This window comes from Megachile rotundata, chromosome 11, assembly GCF_050947335.1.
Source record: "Megachile rotundata isolate GNS110a chromosome 11, iyMegRotu1, whole genome shotgun sequence".
Classification (NCBI taxonomy): domain Eukaryota; kingdom Metazoa; phylum Arthropoda; class Insecta; order Hymenoptera; family Megachilidae; genus Megachile; species Megachile rotundata.
The window spans coordinates 15,028,647-15,051,314 of NC_134993.1; the positions used below are offsets into that span (position 1 = coordinate 15,028,647).

Sequence of the window (22,668 nt, forward strand, 5' to 3'; positions counted from 1 at the left end):
AATAATACAACAGATACTGCCACTATCTGCAGTATTTGTAGTATTTGCAGTAATTACAAAATTACGCTTACATTACATTTGTCACTTATTGAATAATATTTCTTCTGAAGTCTTCGTGTCTATACGTAACATTATTATGTCACAATATCTAGAACACATTCTTTTGCCCAGGGTCATCGGCTTCAGGTACCAATCAATAGCAGCAATGTATTTGTCACGTGTGAAACTGATATATTTGAAAAACAGCGAATCACGAACGGTGCTTCCTTCATTATCATCATTGAAATGTAAATTACTGTTAACACCGTTATGAACAAGTCTATTGTTTTAAGTGCGTACACTTCCCTGTCAATACGTTTGAATGAATTGGTAAAAACTGTTTTGCTTAATATATTAAGACGACCAACCAGGATAAACTGAGTTTGGTCAAATTCAGTTTTTATCTTATATGTACAGAAAAATGTTGCTATCGCGAGCTGCTTGAGCTTGATCTCGTGTAACGACGGTGCCGATGCCGTGGATTATTTGGGGGACTTCGCGATCGAGTTCGTGGTCTACGTCTCGGTGGCCGTGGGCTTCTGCGTCGATTAATCGGTGGTGAACGTCTGCGATAACGTGGGGGAGTATTTCTACCACCACCACCCCATCGTGGTGGTCTTCTTCCCATTGGAGGTGACATCCTACGCATCGGTAACGGCCGTGGTTTTGGTAATAATACTGGAGCAGCAGTAATCTCCTGACCATCTATTTGTCCTGTACAAAACGTTATCGTTCAGAAAACGAATGTAAGTTAGACAAGTTCACAATTCTTCACTTACCACCATCCATGTGTTTCATTGCATTTTCAGCTTCATCCGCTGTTTCAAACTCCACATACGCGAAGCCTCGTCCTTGATTAGGATGAAGCTTGTCCATGGCAAAATCGACCATTTTTATTTGACCATATGTGGAAAATATTTCCATAATGTGTTCTTTAGTGACATTGCGTGTCAAATGTCCAATATGTATTTTGGTTGGTCTAGGAATCGGTGATCTTTCTCTGCGTTTTCTACGCGGTGAGGGTGATCTATAAAATCAAACAGAATAAAAAAGATTACATACAAGAAAGGATCTGTTTTCCCTATGCACGTCAGACAAACATCTTTACCTAGAGTGTCCTTTTGGCTTAGGTTTATCGATCACAGAATTGCTACTTTTCTTTTTGTCTTTTTCCCTATCTCTATCTCTGTCCCTATCCCTATCTCTTTCTCTTTCCCTTTCTTTTTCTCTTTCCTTTTCTTTATTATCATGTCTGCGAGAAGCATCAACGCTTTTGCTTCGACTTCTTTTCCTTCCTCTATCTCTGGAACTTCCAGAAGAACTGCCTGAACTACTAGAGGTACTGCTTGAAGTAGAACTTGATCTGGAACTACTTCCGCTGCTTGTAGATGATGATCCTGAGCTGCTATCTGATGAACTGCAAAACATCAATAGCAAGAGCATTGTACAACCTTAATTATGAATTGAATTATTTTGCAAAAACTTTTCAATTGCCTTACCTGCTGCCACTGCTCGAAGATGAAGCTGCACGCTTCTTTCTTTCTCTTTCTCTACCTCTTTCTCTCTTATTTTCTTTATCCGTTACTTCGGAATCGCTTTTGCCAGTACTATCTTTACGACTGCGTGCCCTGCGTCCATATGAAAACACTCGATAATGATGAGGTTACGATCAAATGAAAGAAACTAAACTAAGATAATAGAATAATAATACATATTACTCACATCATAGTATGATGTAAAACTCCAGGTTATAGGCGTGGTTTCGTCGTCTATAAGCGAAAGAAAACGTTGAACGCCGTATAAACGCCAATAATGGCGGACGGTGCCGCTAAAGAATCACGTCTTTTCACAAAACACGTTTCCGCTGTTAGTTATGTATTAAACAGTTATTGCATATAAACAATATACAATACCGAAAATTAAGAAGCAGAATTTGTTATCAAATCATAATAGAACAACATACGAAGTTTACGAAGGAACGATGCAAAATTACCAATAAAATGACGCGGCGCTCGCATCGTTATTCCCGCCGGGTTACGGTCATGTCACACCATAAAGTTATAAAAATTTGATCGTATATGTATATATACACAGTATCCATTTTGAAAAATGTCGGAATATTCAGCACATAAATATGATTATTAACTTCTTTCTCATTAAATACATTTTTAAAGTTACCGCAAAGTACAGCGTATTACGGTCATATTGAATTGAATATAGTACTCAACTTTTATGTTAACTTTATACTTGTAATTCTTCAAAATTTAAAATAATTTTACATTACCTAATGATAACTTCGTTTATTTATATACAAATTATTTAGTGGATGAGTTTATTTATACATATAAATGCGAAATTCGGAAATGGATAAGGCTGTTGCTAATCTCTTTTACGAACGCTCATGTAAGAATATGTATCTACTCTAATATGGCGCGCAGTTTGATATAAGATCCTTAAAAGAGTAATTTTCAAATCAAATAAAATAAACTTTCTAATACGATTAGCTTATATTTCATGGATTTATTTTTGTAAATTGCTGCAGCGATACGTAAGTACCGAAATGTATATGTATGTACATTTAAGTGATAATAACGAGCAATATTTATGTACAAGTACACCGAATTATAAACACTAAACATTCGTCACACCTTACACATAATCCTCTAAACCAATTCGTTTTATTGTTGTACCAGTTTTTTGTTTGCTTCTTGTTCCTTTTTTCTTTTTGCTCTTTTTCTTCGAGTGCCCTCTGTGTGTAAAAACTACGTAATTAATGTGGAATATGGAAAATCGTATGTTTCCTTATTTTGGCACAGCTCATTGTAAAGTAAAACAACAATATATGTAACTCAAATAGAGAAGGAATGAGTAACGCGTTTCTTTTTAACAGTAGCGCCAACATTGGAAGAAATATGACTAATAATCGCAGTATATCCATTTCTTTTTCCTTTTTCTGTTTTACCAAATATAGGATATTTGTCGAGAAAACGCCCCTTTAGCCTGGAAATATTCGATGTTCGATAAGCCCTTTAGCTGAACGATATGTGCTATTTTAACAATAATAATTCGATTATCAATTCGTCGTAAGGTAAACGGACACGCCATATTTCACGATTACCTTACGCATACACGGTTCGCAGTTATTCATTAAGCCTGCATAAATAGTAATATTGGTCTCGCATACAAATACATAATACAGAAACCGGCATGCAACTTTTTAAAAGCGGGGTATATTACAAACTTAGTAATAGCAGTAGATATACCAATAAATTTATGCAATATGTATATATTACAAAATTGTATTCCCCTATTTGCCTTTTTCCTTTTTTCTTTTTTAACAAAGTCTGTTGGCGAGATTTTGTATATTTTCTTCTTTTTTTTCCATCGAGTAGATCACCCATCATTGTAAACATTTGAAACACGCCGATCTGTCACTCTTCTTCTTTCTTCTTTCATATAATACTCTAATGTTTTCCTGGTATACATTCATTCATACAACTAGTTTTTTTCACTCATTCACACATTCTTCTCTCTCATATATTTTTCGTTAACTATTCTCTTTTACTTGTAAAAATCCAATTGATCGTATTAGTGGTCACATCGATAAAATTATCATTTATAACAAACAAATGAAATCATTGTAAAGTCTTATTATTTACGTATAAATATTGTTAAATATGTATATTAAAAATTTACTACACATTTCACGATTATTTTACACAGAATTTGTTATTCTATCCTGATAATGACTTAAGTCGATTAAGTAACCTTTTGTTAAATGGACACAAATCGCTCTCGCATCAACGAAGATAGGAGACTACACCGGGCAGACTCGATTTTGATCTCCGTTCTTCTCTCAGAGAAACAAAGAACACACGCGCGATCAAAATCGAGCCCAAAGAATGCACGCAAGAATAATCCCTATGTTTTTTGTTACTAGTTTACTCGTATGTATACGATAGACAAAGAAGAGGAAAACGGAAGGAACGGGAATCAACCGATGCTGCGTTTCTAGAAATTGAGTCACGACATCATGGTATAAAAATCTAAACTGACCTTACTGTGTACTAAAAAATAGAATTATTTGCTGCTAAGCGAGACAAGCTCGATCTTTAGCAAGGGTTTCGCTTAGCGAATTATCTCTAAGCGTTCGGAATTACTTTCGTTGACGCTTTTCGTGACTCGATTACTTCGATCGTCAATCGGTCCGAACGCTTCTCTTATTATTTCCCTCGGATAAATGAACACGTTTCGTCTCGTGTACACGTCGGATCGAATGTTCATCGTTAAACAACGGTTAAATCAAAAATATTGCTAGTAACATGACACAACAGTCTTACGTTGACGGTAAACTTCGCGTTGAACCGAAACTTTATATTAATCTTATGCATCGTCGTTCGTCCAACGCGAAATAAGACCTAATAACACTTTTCCTATATTAGCCAGTTTCTGATGAAAAATAATTGAACACCGATATCTTCTTTCCACGGAAACTCTCCAGATTTGTCGGTAATCGTTCCACAAGTAGTAACGAATGATACGTCGTATCAAAGTCCATCGTTCGATCAGGAAAATAATCGGCTCCGTTTCAATAAAGTATCGATAATGGATCAATGCTTGGACCGGAAGAACTTACGATACCTCGACCGGATTAATATCATTTGACATAGAATGTTTAGCTGCTTCGATACGATAATTCAGACGGATATCTCGTAGGCGGCGTACGTTCTTTCCTCTTTGGGACAGGAAACGCGTAACGTTGCCGGCAATTCTTGTACAATCTCCGTCCAGCCGCAGGTTGGTGCGGAGACCGTAAAGCTGGGCTATACAGATATTTCGTAGTTCATATCGTAGACACTAGCACGATCCGGCGTCGGCGTGGTGGGTCGCTGTGATCTGTTATCGTTAGGTGCTGAGACCATTTCCATGGAATCGGTCATCTCTAAGGCTCTAACAAACGACATTGGTCTGCGACGCGTATCGCCCGACGTAGGTGTGGTCGGTGTCGCCATGGTGGCTTTTCGTTTCACCTGAGGTGACTGTTGATGTGGTGGGAAGACTGGCACTCCACCCCTCATCGCAGGATGATAAGCTGCTCTAGGAGCATTGGCGTATAATTGTTGAGTGGGACTTGTTGGGTTGGAACGATAATAATCGTACGACGACGGTGGAGGTCTTTGCGACGGCGACTGATGCGTCGTTGAGTTTGCCGTCGTACCAGCTGGAGCTGGATAGCTGCCGGGTGAATTATCTTTCCACATGTAGACACCACGCTGAGGTGAACCCGCTAACTCTCGAATGTTGTCAACGGTATTGTTAGTTCTTGAGTACGAATGATCGGTACCTTGACGAACGAGCTCACTTTCCGACAAAAAACGACGCTGTGGACTGTAACCGGCTACTACGGCACCGCTAGCAGCACCAACACCGGTATTATTCCCTTGCTGTACATCATAATACGTTGGTGTGTCGTTCACTCCTATAAAATCTGGCCGACGAACCTGCGTCGGCGTACCTGGGTTCGATCTGTAACAGAGACACGATACTTTGACTTCCAAACTTAGACACGATCAGTCTGATGTTTCAATAACCGACAAATGCACAATAATACAGTGAACCAAGATGAATATGCAAGTGCTGAGCATTGTAGCCATACAAATACGGCTCTGGCGGAACATACAAGAGAGAGAGAACAGCGCATCATTCCTGTTATAAAATTAGCATCTATCCAAGAAAAGTAAAAAGGTAGCGAACCTAGGAAATACATATATGGACATTTACTTGCGTGTTTGTCGACTGATATGTGTGTAAAATATATACATATATATGCATATGTAGTACATATACATGTATGTATTTAGAATCTGCTTTTTCTCTTAAATATATATATATAGATACGTATGAAATATATGCAAGAAAGCATAACTTTAAACTACGGTATGTCCTCGTAGGATGAAGTTCGTGTTTACCTGCAGTAGGTCGCAACATGATGGTAGAAAGCAGCTCCTTGCAGTTACCACCCCCTGCAGTGGGACACAAACTTATCTATATACCATACATCTTGTAATATGTACATGCAGAGAAACTAATTCTCTACTATATTATCGTGATCTACAATCGCGCAACGTTTTATTATTATTTTTTTATCACGTTCCTTCGTCATTCAGAAGGCGAGAATAGTGGTGAGAAAATAGGGAAGAAAGAATAAGAGCAAGAGTGAGGTGTTCTTAGTGAAGGATAGGGAATCTGAAAATAAACAGGCTTCACATCATGTTGAAAGGTTGCAAACAGGACATCGAATAAAAGGAAATTGTTCAATTCGTATTGGTTAGCGTGCTCAAGAAATGCAATGTAACTAATTACTAAATGTGGCGCTTCCCTCTTGCTCTCTACATCGAGATAAATTTTGTGCAATGTGAAACGCCGCGACGTACAATTAAAGGAAAAAAAATGTACATTAAATACATAATATTTCAAAAAATACTTTAAGTATCCACGGAATAGAACAAATATTTCATTATCTTTGTATCACGCAAGGTCGTATCACACTATTCGCTTGCAGACTTCATATATTTTTCAAAATATATTCAGTTTAGATTCGTAATTGTTCTATTTTCGTTCGTAAACGGTAAGCAAATAAAACATACCTGCGAATGGGACTGGAAATGGCAAGTGGAGTAGGTACTCCGATAGCTTTAATCCGTTGTGTTGTTGGACTAGCACCTCCTTGTCCTTGACCTCTTTGGGAAGCTGTGGCAGGTGATCCGCTTGCTTCTGGCGATAATGGATCAGGTGTATGGCTTCGAGAGCCGTTCATTCCCCTATAGGTATTGACAACGTACCTTATGTATATTAGAAAAAGTATTAAAGCACGAAACATCATTTATTGTTATTATTTATTGTACCTTGGCCTTGTATGGGGACTGCCTCTAGTGTAATGCATTGGATGGCGATGTTGCGATGGCGGTGGATGCCTGGGAGATTCACTGTTCTCCACAGGTGGCAGGAAGAAATTGCTTTTGGAGCCATGTCTCTGTAGTGGAGGTGTGGGTTCGCAATCCGCAGACTGAGATGCAGTGGGTTCCATGTCTGTATCCGACCCATCTCGTCCAGGAGACAACTACAAACAATAATACATTTGATAACTATTTTCATCGGAACAAGCGTTTAACATTCGTTATTAGATCATTGTAGCACGCTATTGTACAGTAATAACGCACGTTTCTTTTTGGAAATACTGACGTTCAACCAGGGATGGGGAAGGATCAAGGAACTAAATAAGTAGATAACTGCATTTTCCAACGCTGTAAATAGGATTTTACTGACAGGAAGAATCGCAGCTCGAAAACGCACTCTAAAGAAACAAATGGAAAATTAACGAACAAAGGCAGAAAACTCCAAAAACCGTGCAAGAAATGCCTTTTAGAACGCATTAATGTGCACTACAATTTGTAACTAGCAATATATGTTGTGGTTAAGCTTTGAAGCACGGTAAAATAGTGCGAATTTGTAAATTTTCTAAAGCAAAATAAATTACATGTTTATGGTGAAACTGCATACAACTGGTACATTGAAGAAGCATTAAAATTGCATGCTAAAGAGGAAGTACTATTTACAGTTGTAAAGTCTTCTTGTATGTAGTGTCAGAAGCGAAGTTGCACTAGCTCTTACCTTATTGTAAGCATTTGAACTGGCATTTCTAACACCATTGCTGCTATCCATGTAGGTTTTTACCTGGTTCTCACTGCCTATAGTCGATATCTCAGACGTCGAAACTCCTCGTCGTTTTCCTGAATACTTTTCAGGCTTAATTAAACTGAAACACCATAATTTCCTGATTACCAATTATTTTCACTCCTAATACCAATTTTTAATTGACTAGCACGGTACCTGGGGTATTGTGGTCCAAATTGCGTATAACAGCAATTGTGTAAGCAACCATGAGAAAAAGGATTGTAGCCTCCATTAAATTTACCCGTTACCTGTTCATTTGTTGTACGTCCTCTAGAAACAAGTATTACATGAAAGCCAGTCAGTCCAAAAATTGGAATGAACAAAAGTATAACCACTCCCATGAGTACGAGTCTATTTCAGATTTAAGGATTATAAGGTACAAAATTATATACTGTAACAAAGAGGTGCATTATTCGAACTTAGACTAAAGAAAATTTTACTGCAGTGGATATTAAGTTATGAAAAAAGGATACGCAACAATTGTATCCACTTCACCCAACTGTTGTTTACGCTCCAATACAAAATATAGGCAGAGCCCAAATATACTGAGCATGTGAAGACTTAGGGACAATAGAAAGAAAAAAAAGAATCTATAATTCCTCCTTCCAATGCAGTTATTTACCCATGGGCAGTGATGATCGAATGTCTGCAAATATACAAGATAAAAGAACATTAAATTTTGAACAAACAAAATTTAATTACATTTAGTACGAACCTCGATACACTGATTGCAAACACTACAATGTGAACAACGTGGAGGTCTATAAAACTTGCATGTGACACACCATTTCATACGAACTGTTATCCCATTGATTTCTACACTTTTATATAAGGGAGCATGAAAGTCATCCTCTCGGTCTTCGTCAGGAGGTGCTTCAAAAAAAAGAATATATTTTCTAAGAAACTACTTTTCACTTGTACATTCAGTAATACCTTAATTCTATGCAGGAACATACCTTTTGGTATAACTCCTGGATCCATGAATGTCGCTAATGTGAAATTTGCCAAAACAAAAAAGGTAATGACTCCTTGAAGTACAGGCACCCATGTTCCCCATCGAAACACATAATACTGGCACCTAAAAGATTCACACAATAAATGTTGCAACATTCATTTTCACACATTAACGTTAACTTCAAATTATGAAAACAAGAGCCCAAATATTATAGTCTCTCATCAGAAGAAAAGAGCAGACATGTGTGCACAACTTACGGAAAACAGAAGAAAAGTGTCGTGCTGCTGAGTAGGACTGTCCAGGCAAACGTAGCTGGTAGATACCTTGTCTTCACACTGCATTTCGGCATTCTGCACACTCCACTTCGTGGTCGACGATTAACGAATTATTAATGGGTAAGATTTCTGCTACCAGAAAACATGGCCGCGTCCATCGGCGCTGCTTATTTGCAAGTTGTGCGATCCGTATTTAGCACGGATTTCCATTCTCGTTATGTCTGTACATCCGTGACATCTTGATAACCGTTTCGTCTATTACGCGCGCGTCACACGAGCAAAAACATCCGTAATGTGATTAATATTTAAACGCTTCTGCATACACGATCCGCGAACACACTATCGTGCTGACATATATATACATATATATATATACACTTATATATATTATATATACACATATCGTATGTATCGTGCACGACGGCGAGCCGTGCCCCCTCTAACACAAGTGTTTCGCAATGCGATCCGCTAGGACCTTGCGGCTCATTTTCACAGTTTTCTATTAGACAATTAATAAATACGTATTAGCTTAACGTCGTTCCATGCAATACGTACGACTTGGAAAATCATTGCAAAAAGTAATCTTTAAAAAATAATATTAAAGTAAGCGCTAAGATTTTTCGTTTTGATCAAGTTACATTTGTTTATTAACATTATCGTCTATAGTAATGTCTATTTTCTCAATTTGGTTTTTTAAATATAGTTTAGAACTTTATCGTTAGATAGCGCTGGCAGAACGCTAAAAGTTTTGCCAGTGTTTTGTTGATTCACAATAAGTTAGCGAATACTTTGCAAAGACAATTTTATAAGTTATGTGCATTTAGTAAATAAAATTTAAGAGGTATATTGTTGGTGATGATTGTTATGGATTCTAAATAAACATGGTTATGTTTAAATTTTATACTACCAAAAATGAAAGAAAAATTTGAATGTGATGATAATTAAAAACAGTACAATAACTAAAGAATCTGCCTTTTTTCTGTGATACATATTGATATATTGTTAAGTACCACTAAAAATGAATTTAGTATTAAAAATACTTTTGTCCTATTGTTGGACAAATATGTATTTAATAACTGGATTAAGTATGGGTTTAAGTCTCAGCATAATATTAATACCGCTTGATATTAATGATCATGATAGTAAAACAGAGAATTTATTACATTACTCGAACTATCAAGACGAGTTGGATGAATATGAACCAAAGATAAACATTAACAATAAACCGCAACAAGCACAAAAAGTTTCTAAAACACTTATACGTCCGAGGTATTATTCTACAGAACTTGGAATTAGAGAAAAGCTCTTCATAGGGGTGATAACGAGCCAGCAGTATTTGCACAGTAGAGACACAGCAATTAATAAAACAGTTGCTCATATTGTGGATAAAATACGTTACTTTATTTCCATACCAGAAGGGACAAAACCCAATGTTAGTCTTCCTGGTATTGTTGGATTTACTGACACTAGAAGCATTTTGAAACCATTTCATACTATGAAGTATATAATTGATAATTACTTAGAAAACTATGATTATTATCTTTTAATTAAAGATACAAGCTATATCAATGTTAAACAATTACAGAATTTTGTTTCCAAGATTAGTGTAAGTCAGAATGTTCACGTGGGTGTTCCCAGTGACATACCAACTTATTGCTCTTTGGGTAAAGTAATTAATATATTAAAAGGTCACTCTAATATGATTCCATGAATTGTAATGACTCATACTCTATTTGCAGATTCAGGAATTCTCTTGAGTAATTCATTGATACAAGAATTAAAGAGCAATTTAGATTGGTGTGTGAAGAATTCTTATTCAGATTCGGATGACGTAAATTTTGGACGATGTATCGTTCATTCCACGTCAACGCCTTGTTCCAACAGCATACAAGGACAACAATTTTTATACACAAAATTGAAACCTACTTTTTTATTTGAACGAAATTTCAAGGATTTGACTGAGAATGAAGAATTTTTACGTTCGCTTGTAATATATCCGATATACGATCATCATCTTATCTATAAATTTAATACCTACTTTGCAGCAGTAAGTTTGTTAAATAAATTTCAAGTTACTTAATTATTGTAATTCATACTATATATTAATTGTAGACAAGGTCTGTGGAAATTCAGGAGAAAATTTCTAACATACGAAAGGCCATTTTAACTATGGCACCTTTGGGACCACTGCAAAATCAGAATGTTTCTTGGCCTATTGGTAATCAGCCAGGAAACAAAGCTACTGGACGTTTCGATATTTTACGATGGACATATTTCAATGAATCTCATGCGTTTTTTAATACTGATTTCTCCAGTGTTCAGGAATTAAAAACCGACGCAAAGTTTGATATAGATCGAATTATAAATATTACGGCCTCTAGTATTATCGCTGGTTATAATGAAAAATTGAAGTTTAAAAGATTACTGAATGGATATCAGAAGTTTGATGCGTCTCGAGGAATGGATTATATATTAGATTTAGAATTTATTGATACTGGTACTGGAAAAGAATTGATAAAAAGAGTCGAAGTGTGCAAGCCGCTTGGCAAAGTTGAAATTCTACCTGTGCCATATGTAACAGAAAACACAAGGATAAATATAATATTGACTGTGGATTCATCAAACAAACATGCTGCATTAAAGTTTTTAGAACAGTATGCTTTAGACTGTATGGAGAAAAAGTACAAAACTTTCCTGATGGTGGTTAGTATTTTTTACATTTTGTTAATTATTTTCAAGGTATTTGTTTGTTAACGTTTGCTCATGCACAGGTACTTCTATACAATTTTGATTCTGCTTCAAAAGGTAAAGAAGATACATATTATGACATTAAACGTTATGCTTTGCTGTTGGCTGAAAAATACAAGAAGCATCAATCCAAAATTACTTGGCTATCTGTACGTTTGCCTAATAATATAGGATCCATAGAATCTAATCAATTATTAAAAATCGCTATCACAGATTTATGCGTCAGGAAATTTTCACTCGAAAGTTTAATACTTTTCGTTGAAATGGAAATACAGCTTCGACTGGATTATTTGAATAGAGTAATGTATATTGCTAGCTTCGATAGAAACAGTTTGTGGATAATTCTAAAAATTTGCAAATTAATTATTTACGTTTAAATATTTAGGTCCGTATGAATACCATCAGTCAGTATCAAATATTTAGTCCAATTCCGTTCATGGAATTCCATCCTGATATAGCTCACATGAACGACGTGAAACAAGACACAGATATTAATCGAAATCATGGCAGATACGATGAATACAATTACAATAACATTGCATTCTATGCCAGGGACTATAACGCAAGTATGTGTCCAATTTTTTTTTGTATACTCTCCTACTGAATATTTGTTAGAACTAATTATTTTACATTTTTATTATAGTGCGAAAAACCGTTGAGACTAGTATTCCAATAATACACTCTGATCGAGACATTGCGTCCTTATTAAAGCTTTCACAGAAGATACCCGTTACATCTTTATTCGAAATGTTTGTTTCTTTTAGTAATGTTCACGTATTACGTGCAGTAGAGCCAGCTCTCAAAATAAAATATAAAAATATTAATTGTACTGATACCACAAACAGTATCTATAAAACCTGTAGTCGGTCAAAAAATCTTTATTTAGGCCGACATAGTCAACTTGCCAGATTGATATTAGATTATCAGAATTATAAAAATAGTTTATTAGTATAAATTATATTTATTACAAGAACTATTATCAAATGTTGAAACATATATTATTGTCAAATTGAAAATAATTATATAGTTTATATAGTACAAAAGTTAAAATAATTTTAGATGAGATTATTAAATGACAGCGTGAAGTTTTATATTTGACCAGAAATTTGATATGAAATGTTACCTCTTTTTAATGCATGTATGTAAGAAAATACATATTATAATGAATACTTTATTAAATTTATACATTTCATTTAAATAAATATTTCGTAAGTAATACAGTCATTTAATTATTTTTCTTAACACAGCACATATAATATTCTGTAATTTATAAGGAAGCTGTGAAAAATCAATTGGTTGATATGGCATTTAAATATTTTAAAGGTTTTAAAACTATGAAGAATCAATTTAAAATTAAAGCATTTGCCACTTTCTTAGGAAGTATGTAGAAGATTTCGGCAAGATTTCTACCTTTAAAATATATAAGAAAATAAAGATCATATAATTACACTAAATATTAGTCAGTAGTAACTGTACAATCCCTAATACCTTATAAATAAATGTACATACACTACATTACCACTTGTATTCATTATGTGTTGCATATATTTACTGCACAAAAAGCGAAGAATTGTGTATGTATAATATATAACATAACTTACTGTGGTACATATAAAATATGTGGAGCATGTTTTCGTATGTACTATGGACATTTCCTTTTGTAATATGCAACAGAAATAAGTTTCCTTGATTTTTCAGTATACCATAGTAAACAAAATCTTGGAAAAAATATAACATTTCAACGAAAAAGACTTTAAACAGACCATTCGTTTCTTCCCTGAAAAGTATTGTTTTAGTGGAAATACAATTATTAAAATAAATAATATTATTATATCAAATTTATAATATACTTTACCATTAATCACTATCAGATTCTGATTCTGATAGTTGCAAATCATCATTTAAAAGATTATTTGGTGGCATAATGAGGGTGGGAGATGAAGTTGTACTATTAAAATGTCCTAGAAAAATACATATTCAGTAGCTTTAAATTAAAGTACAAGAAAAACAAGTAAGACCTGATAGAAATAGTAAGTTGTTTAAAAAAAATACCATTGGTTCCCAACACTGGGACATTCTCAGCATCAGAATCACTGTCTGAACTATCTGAACTCGAGCTACTTGATGTAGAATCACTGAGAGCTCCTTCATCACTGTCTACAGTTACAGAAGGTTTTGTGGTAGGCTGAGTATTTGCTGCAGGAGATGACCTTGAAGGTGCAGAAGAGTTTACAGTCGGGAATGATCCAGACGACGGTAAAGGACAGTCATCATTATCAGAACCAATCATCGGCAAACTTGCCAAAGTCGACGGTTGCACTGATGGTTGCACTGGTGAACTAAAGTTCTGTGTGTTTTTAGTACGTTTAGAAAAAAATCTTAATATATTATTATAACATTACTGCAGAGTTTAAACAAACAAAGTTCAAATAAAATATTATTCAAATGAAATAATAATTAGTACCAATTAGTTGAAGTAGAAGGTGGACTTTTCCCATGATAAGGAGAAACTCTAAGTGGACTATACTGTTTTGGATGTAGTTGAACACTAGGTTCCCTCTTCTTTCCACTTGTAACTTTTGTTCTTCCAGTTGCCCTTCCATGTGTAGGACTTCTTTTGGTTTCAACTGGAGTTATAGGTCTATTGCTTCCAGACACTCCTAAATGTGACTGAGACTTCGGTTCCGTTCTAAAAAATCATACATGTATATGCTATAATTTAATACAATTCATAAATTATACTCAACCATACCGAGTTTTTTTAACTTGTATGTTTGCTGTCAACTTTTCTAAAGTAATTTCTCCAGTAACTCTATCAATTATTAAAACGCATTCTTTGTGATAAGGTCTTTGTGAACCTCTAAATACCGTGTGAGGAATTCCAGCACCATCTAAATGTGGGACAGTAACTGTCATTGTGTTGTTTGCTCCAACGTCAACTCTTGCCACTTTAGAAACATCTACGCTTGCTGGTTTAAAATCATCTGAAATTAAAAGGTTCATTTCACAGTTACTGTTCAAAACTTTGTCAACATTGTTCATTGCTGACTTTTCATTGTGTTAACGCACAGTAGAGTTTTCATCAAGTACATTCATAAGTTTGATAAATTCATATACTAACATTTTAACGTATGAAAAGCTGTCGACCTATTGTTCGTAAAAGTTGGTCCGAGTTTGAGTTCGCGAATCTCAGGGCCCAAACCAAGGCGCTCTGCCATGTCACGCCCGATACCTTGGAAATTTGTTTCAGGAACAGAAGTGACTGATTTCATTGGTTACACTTTTATTCACCACTTTTAGATACCGTGAATATATAATGTGCTAGAGCCACAAAAAATTGACAGATAAATTAAGTGCCGTACGCTTTACTAATTATTCCTGCCAAAATATGGCAGACACGCGCACTTGCGTTTCTCAGTAACAGCTGCTTCGAAAATTGCTTCGTTTATACTGTTACAATCTACTTATTTGTTCGATTTGTTACGTATATGGAAACGATTATCATTAATTTGTATATTAATGATCATCAAAGTAATACGATATAGAAAAATCGAACGAAAAATCACAGCTCACACAATACAATTCGTTGACCTAGTTAATTCAGATATCTGCACTCATGAAGATCCACACTTATGGTTTATACATCTGATAATTCGAGAATGTATTATAAAATTTAATTGTAACTGCGAAGTGTCTCGTTAATTTGATCACACTTAAGATATGCGACAATTAATCTGTTCACGAATTCTGAGTAACAGCATTGTAGTGAACGTTTTCTGTATTCAGCGAAAATTAACTTTCCACAGCACTAGAAGAATATCAAGGAATATTTAAGTATTATCATAGAGTCTGTATTAAATATAGATGGACTATCTACAGTATAATGTCTGACGGATATGCCAATATGGTGTTTTAAAAGAATGCATTTCCCATTGACCACTAAACGCATAAGTTTAGTACGTAGGTGCTACAATAGATGGCTTTGACGACGTTGTGATTTATATATGTTTTGAACTGTGCAATTAAATTATATTAATTATAGCAAAAGACACTTTAATATTTGAAATGGAACAATGATCCTAAAATGTGTAGGACCTGTAACATACAAAAAATGTTAGTTACACATGTATATACATACATCCATTGCAATATTTATTGACATTAAAGAAGAGAGGTTATAAAGGAGATTGAAGATAATATATGAAATGTGTATATATATTTGCAAATCATATTCAATTTATTTATTAACGAAACTCCGATAACTTATTAATATGAATTTTCTTATGAGGAGAATTTTTACTTTGGCAAATAGGTCATTAATGATGAAGGAACATTTCAATGCACAAATGAAGACTGTTAACAGCTTTCACAGTTATCAAATTTTATACAACAGAAGGAAAAAACCAGCAAACGATATTGCACTTTCTTATTTTAATAGGGCAGAGAGAAAGGAAAAAGAAGTTTTTTTAGAAATAATACGTATATATGTGAAAGAAAATGCTCAGCTAAGAAATCATATACAATTTATATTAAAAGCCTTAAAGTGCATGGATGACTTTGGTGTAAATAGAGATTTGGAAACTTATAAGGCATTATTGGATATATTTCCAAAAGGAAAATACATACCAGAAAATATATATCAAGCTATGTTGCACCATTATCCAAAACAACAAGATACAGCAATAAAATTGCTTATAAAAATGGAAGATAATTATGTAATGCCCGATTATGAAATGCAAGAAATGATATTAAATATTTTTGGTGTAAGAAGCCTAGTTATAAAAAGATTTTGGCGTATGATGTATTGGATGCCAAAATTTGTTCATTTAAATCCATGGCCAGTTCCTGAACCTCCACCTACTGACCCTCGTGAACTAGCACACATAGCTATGCATAAATTATCTAATATAGATTTTCAAGCTAAAGTTACTGAGTTCAGGACAAAAGATGTACCAGATGCTATTGATGATACATGGATCATGTCTACTATGAGCTCATCTCAACAAGAATTACTTGCTGTACAACCAACTGATAAACCATTAACTATAGAAGGTCCTTTTATGATTTGGGTTGGGAGAAGTTGCTTGGATTATTTCGTACTCAAAGGAGACCCAATAAAAAGAGATATTGTTTATGTTGATTATGATGGTAAGAAATAATTGAGACTTACACATTGCTTGCATCAGTCTGCAAAAAGTTTGAGTTACACATCTTGTTATTTAATTAATAATATGTTCTTTCAGATATTTCTAATGTAAAAATTCCATTTTGGGAAAAGCATAACTTTGGTATACCTGTTACTATTCATGAACAAGATGATGGTGTGTATTATGCAATGTGTGCAACTGGTACATCTTCTAAAGATTCTCTATTATCCTGGATAAGATGCTTACAGAAAACAAATCCTGTTCTTGAACATATACCAATAGTATTCAAATTGAAATCATCAACAGAAAAATTACAAATTGAATCAAATGAACAAAATCTTGAATTAAAGCAGGTAGCTTCTAATGCAAATATAGTGAAAAAATAGTTCAATTGTTTATGTAAATAGCATAAAATGTAAAAATAAAACATTTCTTTGTGTTTATTATGTACCTTCCTTATCCAGATATTAGACATTTCTTCAGAAAATATATTTACTTAAGACTAATTAATTATTTGTAATTAATGGCAAAGTAAATATATAGAAGAAGACATATACACAATCTTTATTTTTCCTACATGATTTATTTTTATAACATGAAGCTTGAATAATTTAGATTGTCTACATTTGCAGGAAACGAATTAAAATTTCATACAAAACAAAATCGGCATTGTTGTTTATGGAGAACATTTAATTCGCAAGGGAGCGTTAATGCGCATCTATCAGCATTCTGAAGCGAATTTTTTGACCTCCTTCGGAAGCGAATAACTTAACGTATCTACATTTATACATGAAAATGAATTCGTTCCATGTTCAAAGCCGTGCATATAAAATTGTGTATTGTCAGTAATTATTCAATCTTTATACAGTTAAAACATTCTCCAGTACTAGTACTAAAGTGGATACTGATCACTAATTTTTTATAAAGTAAAAAATAATTTGCAACGTAACAAATACAAAGTAACGTTTAAATATGTTAGCAGATAAATTTAAAAACATCTCCGCAATCTACTCCAGGCGTAAGTATCACCTGACATTCAAAATTTTACATAATAAAAGTTCGTCATCAGTTTTAGTTCATATACATTTTTTCATAAAATGTGAATTGCTATTTTAGGGATGATCTTGCAAAATAAAACGTTTGTACATAATGCAAGAAATTATTTAAGAATGCCCAACTGCAAACATGTGCCTTCGACATATATGGTAATATAATTATTTAAAAAAATTATTGACGTAATATATATATTCAAAAGCAAATCTAGCTTCCCTGGGGAAAATGACAGCCTAGGGGAAACGATTCCCTAGTATAAACATTGACTATAGTCTCAAGAGAGGCCAGATTTGCTAGCTTCAGTACATATTGTAGAAATTATTATATTTCATATTATCGAATGTCTTCAACATAGGGCAAAAGCTATGAAGAAGTGAAAAGGGCACACGAGTCAATTGTGTCACCTTCTTTGAAACCATTTTATAAAGAACCATTAATTATATACGAGGGCCGAGGACAATGGTTGTGGGATCATCGAGGAGAACGGTATTTGGACATGTTTGGAGGTGTCGCTACCGTATCTGTTGGACACTCTCATCCGTGAGTGTAATCTTACCAACTGTTGGTAACGATACAATTCAAATTCAAATGTTGAATAATACCTTTTATTTTTCAGAAAAATAGTAGCTGCTATATCTGAACAAGCATCAAAATTAAATCATGTATCTTCTGTCTATATGCAACCTCGTCTACACGAATATGTGACTAAATTAATCAGTAAATTTTCAGGGAAGTTGAAAGTAGCTTATTTAACAAACAGCGGATCTGAAGCTAATGAATTAGCATTTTTAATGGCTAGACTTTATACTCGCAGCCAAAATATTGTTTCTTTAAAAAACGGTTATCATGGAGCAACTTATGGCACCTCAGCATCTACTGCACTAAGCAATTGGAAATATCCATTTATTGCACAACCGGCAGGATACATGCATGTAAGGGCAATATTGTGCATTCTCTTTATCATTTTAGTGGAACTAGAAGGAAAGGGATCTAAGAATCACCCAACACATATCTTGCTTTTACAATAGATACCGCATTTTAGATGGTATATCCAGATGTGTACAAGGGTAATTGGGGAGGTTCTAAATGCAGAGATTCTCCTGTACAAGTGACTGCAAAGAATTGTGACTGTGGAGAGCAGGAATGTCTAGCTTCAGAAAAATATTTTAGCGATTTTAAAGAGGTGTTCTGTTATAGTTTGCCATCTAAACAAAGCATAGCAGCATTTGTAGCTGAGAGTATTCAGGTACCTTATGAATAATTGTACATGTTCAGGTATAAAACTTGAAAGTGTTATATAATTTTTAGGGAATAGGAGGAACAGTACAATATCCTAAATACTTTCTGAAGAAAGTATATGATTATATTCATGAAAAAGGTGGCTTGTGTATAGCAGATGAAGTTCAAACTGGTTTTGGTAGAACAGGAGAACATTTTTGGGGATTTGAAAGCCACTGTGTTGAACCAGATATAGTAACATTAGCAAAAGGTATAGGTAATGGATTTCCTCTAGGTGCAGTAATAACAAGTAATGAAATTGCTGAGAGTCTAAATACTGCATTACATTTCAATACATTTGGAGGAAATCCACTTGCATGTGCTGTAGGAATAACAGTGCTTGATGTAAGTATTACTTATGTAAAATATTAATTATTTAACATATTGTGAGAATATAGATAGTGGTATTTCAGATTATTGAAGAAGAATGTCTTCAAGAGAATGCACATATAGTTGGTACCTACTTGATTAACCACTTAAGTAGTTTGTTATCAGAATTTCCTAACATTGTTGGAGATGTTAGAGGAAAAGGACTGATGATTGGAGTGGAACTTATTGCAAATCCTGAAACAAGAAGTCCTTTAGAAACTGAACATATGCTTGAAATTTTTGAAGATATTAAAAATATGAAAGTTCTCCTTGGAAAAGGAGGAGTGTACGGAAATGTAAGTATCTAAGTGAACAAAACGTTTATATGTAATTATGTACTTATATAACATATGGATGAGTATTTATTTACTAGTAACCTTTGTTTATACACAGGTACTAAGAATAAAACCACCCTTATGTATAACAAAGGAAGACGCAGATTTTACATTTTCTGTCATAAAAAAAGCCTTAGAAATTCACAAAGAAAAATACAATAAATAGATCAAAGAATAATTTAATACATTAAGCGAATACAATCCTTTTTATTTGGTATGGTCAATTATATATTACATTTGTACAATATAATTCCATTCTTTGTGTTATTATACCTTAATTTAACAAATTTTGTGATTACACTGAAGTCATTACAGTATTTTGTACATGATACTAATGATTCACAATGTCCATAGACAACAAAGATTATCCATTATTTACATATATATTTATTCTTATTGCAAGAAAAATATATTTCATATTTTATAAAATTTGACAAACAGATCGAAATTAAATTTCAACTTTATACTGGTAAATAATACAAATTGAAAAATTGTATTCAAAAACTTAACAAAGTGATACATATTACTTTTGAAACATAATTCTATTGCATTGGTAACAGATTAATGTGACCATTTTATGCTTCATACTATAGTTTCAGTCTTCCTAATAAAATGCGTAAGTTCATTTAATAATTTTCTTGGTAATTATTTTTATACAAATGCAATTGTCATGGCAAATTTTTTTCACTCATCTCATTTTTCAATCACGTATTCTAAGTTAAATTAATATCTAAAATCATATGTAGATAAAGCAAAGCAAAGCAATAAATTGCATTTATTTTGAAGTAAATAAATAATTGGTTTTATTACGGACATTTAAGAACATCCGCGTTTTGTGTACATAACTCATTTAAATTTTTCTCAATTGGAAGACCTGTTTATAAAAGTATCATAATATGTATATATACTTCTGTAAATAAAAAAGCATAAAGATGCCGACGGAACATAAAAATTAAAATATATTAACAAATATAAATGCAGTCAAATTTCTTAAAATGAATTAAGATATAATATGAAAACTTTTAATAAATGGAAATGAGATTTGGCACAAAATTATAGTATCAAAAGGAATAATATGGAAACGAAACTCTATTGTTCCTGCTATTGTCTAAAAACTCTGCTGAATTACATTCAAACTACAGTTTCCCATTATTGCTTGTATTACAAAATATTCAGTTCTTTTAGAATAACTTGATATTAAAAAAATGTCTATAGTTATCTCTCTAGTTAATGAATAAATGACTTCGTATTTTATACTAAATTTATGTAGAACTTATTTTTCGAAATGATATTAGTCCTTGAAGAGTATTTTGAATTAAAAAAAAATATAGAATTTTATCATTAGTAATAAATAATATGAATTATATTGTTAGGTATGAAACATGCAGGTACCTATTGAAAGAGTAAAGTTTTCTTTCATATCATTAGGCAATCAAATTAGTTAAAACTATTTTAGAATCTGGTAGTGTGTCAAGAAGATAATGAGAAGAATCTGTCATTGAAGCAAGATCAGCCTCCAACAATGCTAGTTGAAGTTCTCTTCGTGCTTTCTGTACAACATATACCATTAATGATATGCCTATTAAAATCTGAAAGTGAAATAAAAGAATACATGAAATGTACATAATTTTTAAATTATTAAAAAGATCTGAATATTCACAATAAGAAAAAAGAAACTGACCTGAAAACAGAAGACAATGTAACCAGTTGCTGCTGTTGATTTATCCTCAAGAACATCTTGCATAGATCGTAAACTACTACCAAGATAAATGTTGATGATCTGAGCAGGTAGTAAGCCTAATGCACTAGCTATATGGTATTGAATACCACCCATGTTACTAACCTAGATGTATTGCTGCTTTTAGTATAAACCTTCATAAATATGAGGTACATTTATTAAAAGGTACATACCGCAAAAATAGTGTTCTGTAGACCAAAGGGAATAGGAGTTAATCTTGCAAACAACACAACTTTAAAAGTTTGTGGTCCAGAAATAACCCTAAGAATTGCTCTTGCAGTATTATTTTGTAGAAGTGCTCCAATAGGCAGTTTTGATGACAATGCACTGAGAGTAACATGTGCTATAGCTATTCCCAAATTGGCAGATAACACTACCATTACAATACCTTTCAATATACCAAAGAGGTAACCACTGGCAATGATAAGGAATAAATAACCAATTACAATTGGAAATGAAACCACACTAAACAGTGCAATGAATATTACAGTAACAATCCATATGTTTTGATGTTCAATCCAATAAAGTAGGACTTTAATATAGTCTCTACAGATGAATACAATTGCTCCCAAAAGAGCTAGGGTAGTAATTGTTACAATAATGTAACATATTGAATTTGAATGAATGCAGTTGCATTGTATGGGAGTAGAATTTTTTGTTGGTCGCACACCAGTTTCTATGTCTTCTATATTAATTATATCCATGTCCAATGCACTTATTCTTCATTATGTATAACAAAACAATCATTTAAATGCCATTCTTCTGCTATGACCTAGGTAAAACATATTAATATCATTGAATGTTTCAGATATGCAATTACAAACATTCAATCCTTATCAATGTTATTCTATCATTAATCATTACTGATATACTTTAATTGTTTTATGATAGCAAAGCAATGAACTATTTGTGCAAGATATACCTATTTATCACACAAAATGATAAAAGTAAAGAATAAGTTTAATTTTATTACTTCTAAAATGTATTTATTTAAAAA

The 22,668-nt window shown here is 33.4% G+C and overlaps 7 protein-coding genes across 11 annotated transcripts; 3 read left to right on the forward strand and 4 right to left on the reverse strand.

The window, feature by feature from the left end:
- Window positions 1-208: 208 nt before the first annotated feature.
- On the reverse strand, window positions 209-1,903 carry LOC100878282 (uncharacterized). Its single transcript, XM_003699907.3, has 5 exons — window positions 1,762-1,903; window positions 1,539-1,667; window positions 1,148-1,456; window positions 819-1,066; window positions 209-753 (listed from the first exon to the last, which is right to left on the reverse strand). The coding sequence occupies exons 1-5, from the start codon at window positions 1,764-1,766 to the stop codon at window positions 467-469; spliced, it is 978 nt and encodes a 325-aa protein (XP_003699955.1). The 5' UTR covers window positions 1,767-1,903; the 3' UTR covers window positions 209-466.
- Window positions 1,904-2,539: 636 nt separating this feature from the next.
- On the reverse strand, window positions 2,540-9,456 carry Zdhhc8 (zinc finger DHHC-type containing 8). 3 transcript variants are annotated; one of them, XM_012292555.2, is made up of 9 exons: window positions 8,986-9,456; window positions 8,730-8,851; window positions 8,489-8,646; window positions 8,247-8,419; window positions 7,930-8,124; window positions 7,711-7,855; window positions 6,945-7,159; window positions 6,687-6,881; window positions 2,540-5,565 (listed from the first exon to the last, which is right to left on the reverse strand). In XM_012292555.2, the coding sequence occupies exons 1-9, from the start codon at window positions 9,075-9,077 to the stop codon at window positions 4,863-4,865; spliced, it is 1,998 nt and encodes a 665-aa protein (XP_012147945.1). In that variant the 5' UTR covers window positions 9,078-9,456; the 3' UTR covers window positions 2,540-4,862. The 3 variants fall into 3 exon arrangements, with proteins under 3 accessions (XP_012147945.1, XP_003699977.1, XP_076393605.1); XM_003699929.3 differs by having other exon boundaries at window positions 6,687-6,860; window positions 8,986-9,455; XM_076537490.1 differs by lacking the exons at window positions 8,730-8,851; window positions 8,986-9,456 and having other exon boundaries at window positions 8,559-8,646.
- Window positions 9,457-9,701: 245 nt separating this feature from the next.
- Chpf (Chondroitin polymerizing factor) lies at window positions 9,702-13,266 on the forward strand. The gene is made up of 6 exons (XM_003699928.3): window positions 9,702-10,667; window positions 10,743-11,050; window positions 11,116-11,706; window positions 11,775-12,050; window positions 12,137-12,317; window positions 12,395-13,266. The coding sequence occupies exons 1-6, from the start codon at window positions 10,022-10,024 to the stop codon at window positions 12,703-12,705; spliced, it is 2,313 nt and encodes a 770-aa protein (XP_003699976.1). The 5' UTR covers window positions 9,702-10,021; the 3' UTR covers window positions 12,706-13,266.
- On the reverse strand, window positions 12,903-15,554 carry Eaf (ELL-associated factor). The gene is made up of 6 exons (XM_003699927.3): window positions 14,873-15,554; window positions 14,504-14,735; window positions 14,216-14,440; window positions 13,804-14,090; window positions 13,607-13,712; window positions 12,903-13,528 (listed from the first exon to the last, which is right to left on the reverse strand). Exons 1-5 carry the CDS (start codon window positions 15,021-15,023, stop codon window positions 13,609-13,611), a joined length of 999 nt encoding a protein of 332 aa, XP_003699975.1. The 5' UTR covers window positions 15,024-15,554; the 3' UTR covers window positions 12,903-13,528; window positions 13,607-13,608.
- A 183-nt stretch (window positions 15,555-15,737) lies between these two features.
- ECSIT (evolutionarily conserved signaling intermediate in Toll pathway, mitochondrial) lies at window positions 15,738-17,325 on the forward strand. Of its 2 annotated transcripts, XM_076537516.1 has the most exons (3): window positions 15,738-15,958; window positions 16,064-16,899; window positions 16,995-17,325. In XM_076537516.1, coding segments are annotated over exons 1-3 (1,128 nt in total). In that variant the 5' UTR covers window positions 15,738-15,956; the 3' UTR covers window positions 17,285-17,325. The 2 variants fall into 2 exon arrangements, with proteins under 2 accessions (XP_076393631.1, XP_076393630.1); XM_076537515.1 differs by having other exon boundaries at window positions 15,738-16,899.
- A 162-nt stretch (window positions 17,326-17,487) lies between these two features.
- LOC100880478 (alanine--glyoxylate aminotransferase 2, mitochondrial) lies at window positions 17,488-20,184 on the forward strand. Of its 2 annotated transcripts, none has more exons than XM_076537493.1 (8): window positions 17,488-17,916; window positions 18,015-18,103; window positions 18,307-18,491; window positions 18,568-18,883; window positions 18,994-19,197; window positions 19,260-19,574; window positions 19,628-19,894; window positions 19,992-20,184. In XM_076537493.1, exons 1-8 carry the CDS (start codon window positions 17,871-17,873, stop codon window positions 20,097-20,099), a joined length of 1,530 nt encoding a protein of 509 aa, XP_076393608.1. In that variant the 5' UTR covers window positions 17,488-17,870; the 3' UTR covers window positions 20,100-20,184. The 2 variants fall into 2 exon arrangements, with proteins under 2 accessions (XP_076393608.1, XP_003699973.3); XM_003699925.3 differs by having other exon boundaries at window positions 17,494-17,916; window positions 19,643-19,894.
- LOC100878168 (transmembrane protein 64) lies at window positions 20,097-22,375 on the reverse strand. The gene is made up of 3 exons (XM_012292613.2): window positions 21,845-22,375; window positions 21,615-21,776; window positions 20,097-21,522 (listed from the first exon to the last, which is right to left on the reverse strand). Exons 1-3 carry the CDS (start codon window positions 22,373-22,375, stop codon window positions 21,358-21,360), a joined length of 858 nt encoding a protein of 285 aa, XP_012148003.1. The 3' UTR covers window positions 20,097-21,357.
- Window positions 22,376-22,668: the final 293 nt, after the last annotated feature.

Bases quoted from the DNA above. Each gene is read 5' to 3' on its own strand.
- LOC100878282 (XM_003699907.3), bottom strand. The intron at 1,067-1,147 runs GTAAAGATGTTT...TTGATTTTATAG, and splicing joins AAGCCAAAAGGACACTCTAG to ATCACCCTCACCGCGTAGAA. The intron at 754-818 runs GTAAGTGAAGAA...CGTTTTGTACAG, and splicing joins AATGAAACACATGGATGGTG to GACAAATAGATGGTCAGGAG.
- Zdhhc8 (XM_012292555.2), bottom strand. From the start codon at position 9,077: ATGCCGAAATGCAGTGTGAAGACAAGGTATCTACCAGCTACGTTTGCC. The intron at 8,420-8,488 runs GTTCGTACTAAA...GTATATTTGCAG, and splicing joins TTTGCAATCAGTGTATCGAG to ACATTCGATCATCACTGCCC. The intron at 5,566-6,686 runs GTATGTTTTATT...TCTCTGTTACAG, and splicing joins ATTTCCAGTCCCATTCGCAG to ATCGAACCCAGGTACGCCGA.
- Chpf (XM_003699928.3), top strand. From the start codon at position 10,022: ATGAATTTAGTATTAAAAATACTTTTGTCCTATTGTTGGACAAATATG. The intron at 10,668-10,742 runs GTAAAGTAATTA...CTCTATTTGCAG, and splicing joins ACCAACTTATTGCTCTTTGG to ATTCAGGAATTCTCTTGAGT. The intron at 11,707-11,774 runs GTTAGTATTTTT...GCTCATGCACAG, and splicing joins ACAAAACTTTCCTGATGGTG to GTACTTCTATACAATTTTGA.
- Eaf (XM_003699927.3), bottom strand. From the start codon at position 15,023: ATGAAATCAGTCACTTCTGTTCCTGAAACAAATTTCCAAGGTATCGGG. The intron at 14,736-14,872 runs GTTAGTATATGA...TTTTAATTTCAG, and splicing joins AGCTTTTCATACGTTAAAAT to ATGATTTTAAACCAGCAAGC. The intron at 14,441-14,503 runs GTATGGTTGAGT...ATGATTTTTTAG, and splicing joins ATACAAGTTAAAAAAACTCG to AACGGAACCGAAGTCTCAGT.
- ECSIT (XM_076537515.1), top strand. From the start codon at position 16,023: ATGAATTTTCTTATGAGGAGAATTTTTACTTTGGCAAATAGGTCATTA. The intron at 16,900-16,994 runs GTAAGAAATAAT...ATGTTCTTTCAG, and splicing joins TGTTTATGTTGATTATGATG to ATATTTCTAATGTAAAAATT.
- LOC100880478 (XM_076537493.1), top strand. From the start codon at position 17,871: ATGTTAGCAGATAAATTTAAAAACATCTCCGCAATCTACTCCAGGC. The intron at 17,917-18,014 runs GTAAGTATCACC...TTGCTATTTTAG, and splicing joins CTCCGCAATCTACTCCAGGC to GGATGATCTTGCAAAATAAA. The intron at 19,895-19,991 runs GTAAGTATCTAA...GTTTATACACAG, and splicing joins AAGGAGGAGTGTACGGAAAT to GTACTAAGAATAAAACCACC.
- LOC100878168 (XM_012292613.2), bottom strand. From the start codon at position 22,375: ATGGATATAATTAATATAGAAGACATAGAAACTGGTGTGCGACCAACA. The intron at 21,777-21,844 runs GTATGTACCTTT...CAATACATCTAG, and splicing joins TACAGAACACTATTTTTGCG to GTTAGTAACATGGGTGGTAT. The intron at 21,523-21,614 runs GTCAGTTTCTTT...TTTCACTTTCAG, and splicing joins ACATTGTCTTCTGTTTTCAG to ATTTTAATAGGCATATCATT.